At 52.6% G+C, this 10,975-nt stretch overlaps 1 protein-coding gene across 1 annotated transcript; it reads right to left on the reverse strand.

The window, feature by feature from the left end:
- Positions 1-2,215: 2,215 nt before the first annotated feature.
- UGT8 (UDP glycosyltransferase 8) lies at positions 2,216-10,415 on the reverse strand. Its single transcript, XM_074338575.1, has 3 exons — positions 10,270-10,415; positions 6,985-7,204; positions 2,216-4,534 (listed from the first exon to the last, which is right to left on the reverse strand). Exons 1-3 carry the CDS (start codon positions 10,298-10,300, stop codon positions 4,171-4,173), a joined length of 615 nt encoding a protein of 204 aa, XP_074194676.1. The 5' UTR covers positions 10,301-10,415; the 3' UTR covers positions 2,216-4,170.
- Between the last annotated feature and the right edge of the window lie 560 nt (positions 10,416-10,975).

The following is a 10,975-nucleotide window of genomic DNA, read 5'->3' on the forward strand; positions in this document are numbered from 1 at the left end:
ATGCATTTCTAACTAAAGCTGTTGGAGAAATGGGTTTACTGTCTGCCAAAAATTTCACCAGCATTTCTGCCTGAAATCAATGTCTACAAAAGGCGGCTCCAGATCTTACCGTCTCAGAAGCATGAAGGATAGAGGCTCTTTAGTGCATATTATGGAGAATTTTCACTAATCGAGTTCATATAATTCTCAAACTTGGTCGCATAACAGTTTTCAGTTCCAGCTGTTTTCTAGCATACCGATTACAAATAAGCATTCCTCTGTGATTTTATATTTACAAACCAGCTGAAGTAGAATGAATTACTTGTATACGTCAGTAATAAAACAGATCACTGAACTGTCCTGACATTGTTTCCTCACCTTGTTCCGGTTCTCCATCTTCAAACCTTTTCTTTTCAAAGTCAAGTCACCCCATTTTAGCAGCGTTGTGGGATCTCATGAGCAGCGCAGCTTTGAGGAGAGAAGACAAGTCACGAGGCCGTCCTCGTGCTCCACTGGCACCTCAGATGCCAGCAGGTGATCAGAAGACTCCATATGTGACTGGAGAATGAATGAATGAAACACTTTTTGAAACAACTTTCAAAAACCCGAAAGCACAGTAATGTAAAAGAGGCTGGCTATTTGGTACTTCCAGGACTAACACCACGTATGGAATCCTAAACGGTGTTCCCACCATTTTGGATCGCGGCCAGCAGTGTGTGTGTGCGCGTGTGTACACACGGTGAGCCGGAGGTAATCGTCACCACACAAGGAAGGAACCGAATTGTAACGATGACTAAATACTGGCGTTGGCTCTAGATCAGGACATTCAGACAACGGGGGGTGGGCTCAGTCTGACTCTCAGGAAACCTCAGGCCCATGAGGATGGGACAGTCCCCATGAAATAGTTAATGACGTGGGGCCATGAACCCCCCCGCCCAGGGGGCCCTGCACATGTGTAGCCCCTGTGTAGCTGACGGCACAGTCATGCACGCCGTGCCCCCCAGACCACAGGCACCCTCCAGGACATGGCCCCTGGCATCTCACATGTGGTCCGACAGGTGACAGGCAGCCCTGCATAGGAGTGCCACCGCTCAGCGGGCCCACATCCTGGGGACATGTTCTTCACGCCAGAGAAGGCACTTACCGGATGTCTGCAGCCACAGTCCCCAACGGTCTCACAGCTAGCGGACTTCCCACGTGTCAACTTCAGCGCATGTGACATGCCCCACGATTCCTAGTGACAATGTCCGTTTGGCCTCATGACAAGCACGCTGGCATCCGGGCACTGAGGCACATCACTCAGGTCCATCAGGATCTGAGCACAAATCTCCCTATAGTCTCAGTGGAAGCAGGAAATGAAGAAAGAAACAGGTCACCGTGCCTGGTCCCCGGGGTCCTCCCACGATGGGCCAGGCCAGGTGTCCATGCTGCAATCTTGAACCAGAGTTCTCCAGGCACCCAGGGCGGTGAGTCCCAGCCTGAAGCACAGGATGTCCCTTGTCACGATCCAGGCGCAGGCTGAGAACACCAGTGTGCAGTGCACAGCCAACTAACTCAAGAACAAAGCCCGGGCTTGAGCTGGCAAACCCCAGAGACCTTACCAGAAAAAGATCACTTCAGTTCCTGGGCAGGTGAGAACTGCCCCAGGCTGTCACACACTTCTCTATTCTCAACACAGAATTTCTTGCTTTCAACTTCCGCCTTCAGCCACCACGCCAGCCCACACGCCAGCTCCCTCCAACCCTGCCACCCAGCTGTGCCCCGGCTCTGCAGCAGAGGGGTCCCTGCTCAGAGGAAAAACAGACCCCGTCTTTACTCAGATCTGCAGGTGACCTGACCGTGACCAGCCACAGACACGTTTCCAGGGGCTCTTAAAAAAATTTTTTTTTTTAAATGAGTGAATAAAAACCTTCTTGAAAACTTTATTAGAGAATCTAGCCCAAGTATGGAAAATTGAAAATCACTCTATTTGCCCAAATTGGCTAACAAAAAGCTTACTAGGAAAAAACAAGAACGATCAGCCCATACCTACACTTAACATTCTTAATTCTGGGACAATTTTAAGATCCAGGCTAATGTACTGTAAGGAAAATTTCTGTTTAGAAATAATAATAATAAAATTCTCACCTGTAACAGTTTCCACACACATTACACTTACAAGTTTGGAAGGTCTGCCTTAGAAACATGTTTAGAATGGATATAATAACAGTGAAATAAAATCTGAATAAAAATCGTATTCCAACAACAGTCCTTTATTTTTAAATCATGTTTATTGTTTACGTTTTTATCACAGTGGAGATTAACTTATGCTTAATCACCCAGTGAGTGTTTACTGTCAACTTCATCCAACTCCGAAAACAGTAAAATCAACTCACTCGTACACTCCAAGCCTGTCACCTCCCCACCCTTCACTGCCTGTCTCTCCCTTTGAACGGCAACGTTATGATACGATTGTGAAAAGGCATGACTCATAGGCTTGTATGTAAAATACCATTTCTTCAAGTATTCAGAGAGCAGCACACGTCTGCAGTGTACGTTAGAAAACTACCCGTGACGTTATTCTACGTGTAGGACAGTGGCTCCTGGTGGAGAGCAATGGAGTCGGATGTCATAGTGTACGCCGAGATGGACAGCTTCCCGAATTGTCACACTCTCCCATGTTAGTGAATAGCGTTACGTAAATGGCGGTGCTTCCCTACTCTCAGCTATCAGACCTGGGATGTCAAACAGTGAATAAATAAAGCTCAACACGTGTAGTGCAAATGCCAAGTAAACAGAATGACGTGAAAGAAATTCAGAGTTGCCCAAGAGGGTGGTGCTGCTGGGAGGTCCTGACTTTGCAATATTGATGTGCATCTGTCCTCCAGTGAGAACTGTGAGTGTCCTGTGGCCCCGATGGCTGCAAACAGCTGCTGAGCCGGGGGCGGAGACTGTGGGGGGAATAGGACCTCATGCTCAAAACTCAGTGTCAAAAAGGGTACAATGTCTCTATCAGTTCTGCATATTGTGTAAGGTGTGGAGTAATAAGATCTCAAACCCCTCGGTACCAGGCTAGCTGCAAAGGTTCCCTGGAAAAGAAGTGAACGTTGGCACCTTTGTGACATAGATTGTGTGGCCCAGACAACAAAAGGGATGAAGAGGACGGTTTGTTAAAGTTAGAGCTTTGGAAATATAACCTGGACACTCAAAAATGAGATTATAGAAAAACCGTCAAACAGATACACAAACATTCAAACAACGGCCCTGTTTGAAGACACCTCATAAGCGATAATCTTTAACTGCTCAGGTACTTTAACAAAAGTTGGAGCTTTGCTGCTTTGTCTATTAGACGTTGAACATAATGTTATGCATGAAAATGAAACAGAAAAAACTATAAAATTCTTCCAGACGCAAATTCTTGGTTGGTGCAAAACAAAGTAAAATGTGACAACCAATTTATACACATACTTAATTGTAAATTCCCCCCCAGAAGTGTCCACAGTCCATAAGAAAAGGAAAACAAAAACAAACAAAAAACTGAAACAAACAAAAAACCCAAGAGTACAAAAACCAGTGTCATTCTCCTCATTTTGTTCCTCTGGTTGTTTGGAGGGAAATGTGTTCCTTCGTGGTAGTGTCCTGAGTTCACACGCATGAAATTCTGGAAGAGGGACACTTGGCTCCTAACTCCCTTGCTTTTTCATTCTTGTACCTTCAATAACGTACCAAGCAGCGGATGAAAATCCCCCCGTTAGGAAACGCGCACACGCACATGCACACACACGCACATCTTTGCAAGAGGAAAGAAAACATTCCTCCCCACGTGGGACATGCACGTGTCAAAACTTAAACTGAGGCCGGACACGGTCACTTGGTGGATTTAACGGTTAAGGCTTCTCGCAGGTTCGGCGCCGAGTCCGCGTGAGCGTCGGAGTGAAACACGCTCGCGCCCAGTGCGCGCCGGCGCCGCAGCTCCGCAGGTGGCGCCGCGGCTCCGCAGGTGGCACCGCGGCTCCGCAGGTGGCACCGCGGCTCCGCAGGTGGCACCGCGGCTCCGCAGGTGGCACCGCGGCTCCGCAGGTGGCGCCGCAGCTCCGCAGGTGGCGCCGCGGCCCCGGTTCCGTTAGTGGGTCAGCTGAGCGCGTTAGGGCCGCGCCGGCTCCGCGCGGCGGTTAGAAAGCGGGGCGGGCGCAGGGACGCGCGGCGGGCCGCTCACTTCACCTTCTTCTCCTGCGCCGCGCGGCCGTTCCTCCCGCACTTGCCGTTGACGACGCCGTTCGCGCAGCGCCCGTTCAGCGCGCGGGGCCGCCGCCGGGCCCAGCAGCCGCCGAGCGCCCGGGCGAGCAGCGCGGCCGCGCGGGGCAGCAGCAGGCGCAGCGCGGCGGCCCCGAGCAGCAGCGCGGCGGCCACGTCCAGCAGGAAGTACTGGCAGAGGGACAGCTGGTGCACGGCCGCGCGCAGGTGCGGGGCCCCGCCGTGGCGCAGCACGTACTCGATCCAGTACACGGCGCGCTGCACCGGGTGCCCGCGCTGGTCGCGGTGGATCTCCGACAGCTTCCGGGCCCGCTGGCGGTAGCTGCGGGGAGGCGACAGGGCGCGGGTGGTGAGCGTGCGCACGCCACCCCTCATGCGGGGGGGGGCCCCCACAACGCCCCCCACCCCCACCCGCACCCGCTGCGTGCCCGGCAGCGTCACGCGCTGCACACACCAGCACGTGTGGACACGAGCAAACACACCTTACGCAGGTGGGGAACGTAAAACCAGAGGCCGAGGCCCTGTGTCTGCCTCCAAAGCCCGTGCTGTCTACACCGCCACAGGCTTTCAAACACCACTTACTAATCACCGAGCCTCAACCAGGAACAGGGCGAATTCATCAGACGCTGAGAGAGGAAGGCATGAGAGGAAAACGCAGAACTTGCCCCGACCCCTGTTTGTAGCAGTAACATTGAATTGTGTCCTCACATAAAATCACCTAAGTGACGATGCGAGGTCACACCGTTTATTAACCGAGGACGAGGAGCTGAGAGCAGCCCTGGAGCCATGCGTGGCACTGTGTGCTCCGTAATATGCAATGTCTACATGTGGGTATCATGGCCGGGTAAAGACGACAGCCTCCTAAACGGTTAATAAAAACCACTGACTCGCAGGAAGTGAAAATACTGTGTGAACGTTCTAACACGCGCAGCGGCACATCTGTGGGCCAGCCCTGCCCCCGTGAGCACGGACCCTGGAAGGAGCTGGCACTGCTCAGACATCAAAAATAACTTCCTCCTGATGACAAAAGATACCACGGAGGATGTGGCCCTGGAGCTGTGCCTCACAGGGGACAAGTCAGGACTCGTGGAAGAGTGCGACCTGAGTGAGGAGGGCGGGAGAGCAGCAGTGTGCCTGGGACAAACACCTTGGGGACAAACGTGAGGTATGGGGCTGTCTGAGTGGAGGTGACACTGGAGGAAGGTAAGTGTCACTTATAGGTGTCACAAGGACAAACACACAGCCTGGTCCTCAGAACTGAAGAGCCATTAGGTCAGAGCTTTGGGGACCGGCTTACAGACAGGAAGAGAATGACGGTGCAATGACCATTCAAAAGATGTGCAACGAGGGATTTCCTTCAAGCTCTGGGTAAAAGAGTAACAGTATTTCCTGAGCCATACTGGTTACGTGATTTGAACTGGAGCAGACAGTACTAGTGAAGCGAGTCAGCCTTTACAGTGTCACTGCGTTTTAACTGTGGAACGCTGTCACATACGGGACTGGCAGTAAAGACCATGGACCCAAATCATCTGAATAAGAGACCCTCAAACCCTGGCTGTACACAGTGTCTTTCGTTAAATACTATTGATCTCATTTTCATACTTTGTGGAAGATATAAATTTACTTGCCGCACAAAATGAAAGTCTGAAATCAAGTGGGCTGCACCCTTGAAGGCTGCCCTGCTGGGCTGAATAGCAGTGACCTAAGGGTGGCCGCGTCCCTGACGTGGCCATGCTCTGCCACAGCGGGCATGGCGGGCTGGTGACCTGGCCTCTGCCCCTCTCTGCACAAGACTGCTATGCGCAGCTCTGTGAGTCTCCCCAGACACTATTTCAGGGCTGCGTTTTCCACATCTTCCTTGCGCCTCCAGGACATGCACCATTTTCCTTAAGGACAGACATTTGTAAAACACTGGGCTCACAAAGGGGCACCGTGGGACATGGAGACCCCATCGTGGGCGCTCGGATCAAAGGACAGCTTCAACCGCCAGAGCCGTGGCCAACATGTAGGCTCCTGGTGTGGTCAGCGCGTGGAAGCAGCCTGAGCCCAAAGGCAGCGTGACAATCCTCGGAGCCCTGGAACACAGCCTTTCTTTCACTTTAACCCAAAGACTCTGCCCTGCCCTCGGCATTCTGACTATCGCAGTGGCTCTCACATGTAGGCTAAGCCATGTCCCCCAGGTAAGAACAGGGAACGCTTCCCCTCTCCCAAACTGGTGTCACCTGACACATGGGATCACTGAAATGCCACACAGAAATGGGAAACTGCAGCTCTGTCTAAGGCCACTTGCCACCCTCTGAGACTCAGCTGGGAACTGGGTCAACTCCAGACAACGTCACAAATTTTTAAAAGATTCTCACTAGCCATTGACCTGCGTGAACTGTGGGGTTTCCATGACACCCAGGGCTGGGCTCCAGTGCAAGTCAATCCTGGCTCAGCTTCCGCTCTGAGAGCCATAGCGGTCTCAGCAGTCATTACACGGCTCATGCGGTCATTACGAGTGTCACACTGAGAGGAGGACACAGGTCTGACACACCGCAGGGACCACAACTGTTCCCACTGGAGCCTGACTAATCCAGGCAGAATATGATTTAAGGTCAAACACGCTGGGCAGAGACAGCTACTTCCATTTCCCGAATTCCAGGGCAGGCCCCGCAGGGCTCTGAGGACGGCTCCACAGCTGCTCCACTGTCAGCTGCCGGCACCACTGGCTACGGGCGACACACCGAGGCCGGTGCGTCCTGCCTGCTGTCACCCTGATGGGACACTCACCTGGAGTTGTTGATGACCTTCACCAGGGCTTCGTACAGCTCTCCTTCAGTGACCGTCTTCCACTCCAGCAGGATCCCCATGCCCTTGGCCTGCACCCGGGTCATCGTGTCGTAATGGTCCCCAAACAGTGGGACGCCCACCACAGGCACGCCGTGGTACATGGCTTCAAAGATGCTGTTCAGGCCGCCGTGGCTGAGGAAAGCTTTAATGTGTGAATGGCCTAGAACAGGACAAAAAGCAAACGCTGACAATGCTGTGCCACTCCAGGCAGCTATGTTCCAGAAAGCTCTTAAATGTCAGTCAGCACTGTGATAAACGTACAGAGTTACCTGCTTTGTACGTCAGGCCAAAGCCACTTTTAAGTAGCTAAGACTTACAGCTTTAAGAAAAATGTTGCAGCTTTCTCTCAAACACAAATACCAACTGACGCCCACATCTATTGAAATGGCCAGTAATTGATGGGAAGTCAGTGACGGCAGGAATGACAAAACGCCCCGCCAGACCGCAGGGCCTCAGACCCAACTCCCGCTGCCGGAGCACTCCTCTGAGCTGAGGCCACACACACTGTGTAAAGCCGTCGGTGTGATCGTGGCAGGTTCCGGAAGTCCACGAGCAGTGTGCCTGCTTGTGCGTCCTGCCTCACGGTGTTAGGTCCACCTACCTAACCTGGAGGGACGCAAACAGTGGGGACATGCTGGCAAGACCTGTGGTAGGACGTGGGACATCACGTGACACCTGGGGTTGAAAGAGGGATTTCAAACCGACATCTCCCCGTGAATGGCTCACATGTCCCAAAAGGGCAGACAGACCTGCGGGGCACACAGGACGAGGGAGCACTGCCCACAGGAGCATGGCAGGATGGACACCTGCGGCCAAAATGCAAGTCCTTTGAGTACACACGTGCCAGGTAGGACAGGGGCTCAGCCCCCACTCAACATCCAGCAGATGGTCACCATTCTGCTCTCACCCACAAGTGGCTTCTCCACTCAGCCCGACTCTGGGACCTGCCCTCGCAGTGGGTCCCTGACCTCCTCACTGTACAGGACCTCAGCGCCAGGCCAGGCAAGAGAGTAGGGAGGAGCGAGAGGGGTCAAGACACCGAAAGCCCAACCTGGAGGAGTCTCCTGACAACATGGCAAAGTAGCAAAGGACCCACAAGGGCACACTGGGGTTTCAGGAGGCTCTCGACTTAGGGTGGAACTCTAAGGAGACGGGCCTGCTGGGGGCCTGGGTGTGGACCTGTGAGGACACGGGCCTGCTGGGGGCCTGGGTGTGGACCTGTGAGGACGCGGGCCTGCTGGGGGCCTGGGTGTGGACCTGTGAGGACGCGGGCCTGCTGGGGGCCTGGGTGTGGACCTGTGAGGACGCGGGCCTGCTGGGGGCCTGGGTGTGGACCTGTGAGGACACGGGCCTGCTGGGGGCCTGGGTGTGGACCTGTGAGGACACGGGCCTGCTGGGGGCCTGGGTGTGGACCTGTGAGGACACGGGCCTGCTGGGGGCCTGGGTGTGGACCTGTGAGGACGCGGGCCTGCTGGGGGCCTGGGTGTGGACCTGTGAGGACGCGGGCCTGCTGGGGGCCTGGGTGTGGACCTGTGAGGACGCGGGCCTGCTGGGGGCCTGGGTGTGGACCTGTGAGGACGCGGGCCTGCTGGGGGCCTGGGTGTGGACCTGTGAGGACACGGGCCTGCTGGGGGCCTGGGTGTGGCCTGGGTGTGGACCTGTGAGGACACGGGCCTGCTGGGGGCCTGGGTGTGGACCTGTGAGGACGCGGGCCTGCTGGGGGCCTGGGTGTGGACCTGTGAGGACACGGGCCTGCTGGGGGCCTGGGTGTGGACCTGTGAGGACGCGGGCCTGCTGGGGGCCTGGGTGTGGACCTGTGAGGAGACGGGCCTGCTGGGGGCCTGGGTGTGGACCTGTGAGGACGCGGGCCTGCTGGGGGCCTGGGTGTGGGCCTGTGGGGCCTGCTGGGGGCCTGGGTGTGGACCTGTGAGGAGACGGGCCTGCTGGGGGCCTGGGTGTGGACCTGTGAGGACACGGGCCTGCTGGGGGCCTGGGTGTGGACCTGTGAGGACACGGGCCTGCTGGGGGCCTGGGTGTGGACCTGTGAGGACACGGGCCTGCTGGGGGCCTGGGTGTGGACCTCTGAGTAGTGGCACCACTTGGAGCCTTCAAGCTAACCTGTCATAAAACTTCACATGTCCCCAGATGCTGCAAGAACACTGGTGACCATCCAGGATCCCAGTAAGTTTCCTGCTCTCGCCTACCGTCTATGAACTCTTGAGTCATAATGGTAAAGACACATGAAAGAAAAGAAAAGACTGCCAGCATCAAGGAAGGTAAACGTCCCCATGTTTGCCCCGTTTTATGTTTCATAGAATACACTGAACTATAATGATCTGGAATTTTATATAGAGAGAGAAAATTTCTTGCTGTTTTTTAGTTACAAAATTGAATGTACTAATTATTAGGAGTCTTTTTAGCTTCTAAAAAGATCTTTTAAATGCCCATTTTTAAGGTTGTAATTTAAAATGTAAAGGCACTTTACATAATTTGTTAGACTTTAGTATTAGTGAACAAATGATGGTCAATATTACCAAAATCAATAAGATTTTTATAATTTCCATAATAAATAATATTTTAAAGGGTAACATGGCATTATTTTTTCCTAGAAATATAATGAATAAAACAATTTACAATTTTACTGTCTGTGCTTACTAAACGTAGAATTAAATTACTTAAATATCTCAAAAGAAATGCATATAATTGTTATTTTAATTCTGAGCTGTGTATCAGAATCCCAATAAATAAATAAATCGAAAGAAATAAAGTGTTTCAAAAATGTCTGGTGATTTAGGGGAAACTTTGGCAGACGATGCAAACCAAGTTAAAATACACCGTCTCCTTGACCTCAAACAAACAGGCACCTTTGCACTTGTGGGTCCTCAGGTGTGCCTGTAATGAAAGCCTGAGGCTTCCACGTTTGCGCTGTTTCCATGACTGCTTTCAGCCAATCAGCCTAACTAGGGTTAAGTTTACTCACTGCTAATTTACATCGTTCCTCAAGGGCATTTCCAGGAAATCAAAATGGGTGACTGGCCTAAAACTTTGCATTTATGGACCCAAAGGATCATGCTTCTCCAAGTGTTTTCCAATAAATAAGGCTGGTGCGTAGGCATGCCGTCTAAGGCTGGAGGGCCCGGGAAGCCTGAGGCATGCACACGGCATGCCCGAGCATGACGTCACGCCACCTCACAGCGCAGGCCCTGGCCCGCGGAGCACACTCACCTAGCAGGTCATTCTGTGGGAGCCAATCCATGAGTTTCGTGTTGTTCCCCAGATTCTTCGGTTTGGGCCCAGAAAACCTAAAATGCACAGCAGACAATGGGTCTCTCAAAACACACTTTACTGTTACTGAAATTATTACACTGAAAATAAACGTCATGCGGTCTTTTGTCTGCACTCTTAATAAAAAATTTTTGCGGGAAACGAGTAAACTCATCATATCGCCTCTAGTTGGAACCGGCAAAAATTTTGCAAAGTAAATAAATAGAGACCTCTTTTTAAACTAAAACACTGAAAGTTTCATAGAAAAATATCAAATAGATCGAAAGATATGAATATTTTACGGAAAGTCTAATTTTGGCGAGAAAATGTCAAAAAAGCCCCGCGTTACGACGCGATTTGGCGGAAAAATGCCCGCTTACAAAGTGTTAAGAAGGCAACCATGCTTTCCTGGCAAGCGAGGGGTGGTGAGTTTCTTTTTCCTTTTCCGTGATTGAAGGACAAACAAGAGACACTCTGCTTCTACGAGGCCTGTTTTCCTCACTCTTCTTACCTGTACACAGAGCTGTGGAAGCAACTGAGTCAGCCTGTGCTAGAGAGCCGTCCCCACAGGGCCCAGGAGGTGAGCTCGAAAGGAGTGAGCAGCTGCAGATGGACGGAGCCACGGGGAGGAGGGCTGCGCACGGACAGCAAGTGAGCAAGGCCCCTG

This window comes from Rhinolophus sinicus, linkage group LG07 (assembly GCF_036562045.2).
Source record: "Rhinolophus sinicus isolate RSC01 linkage group LG07, ASM3656204v1, whole genome shotgun sequence".
In the NCBI taxonomy this organism is placed as follows: domain Eukaryota; kingdom Metazoa; phylum Chordata; class Mammalia; order Chiroptera; family Rhinolophidae; genus Rhinolophus; species Rhinolophus sinicus.

Excerpts from the sequence above, each read along its gene's own strand:
- UGT8 (XM_074338575.1), bottom strand. The coding sequence starts at position 10,300 with ATGGATTGGCTCCCACAGAATGACCTGCTAG. Across the intron at positions 7,205-10,269 it reads CCCACAGAATGACCTGCTAG|GCCATTCACACATTAAAGCT; the intron begins GTGAGTGTGCTC and ends GTCCTGTTCTAG. Across the intron at positions 4,535-6,984 it reads AAGGTCATCAACAACTCCAG|CTACCGCCAGCGGGCCCGGA; the intron begins GTGAGTGTCCCA and ends GCCTCCCCGCAG.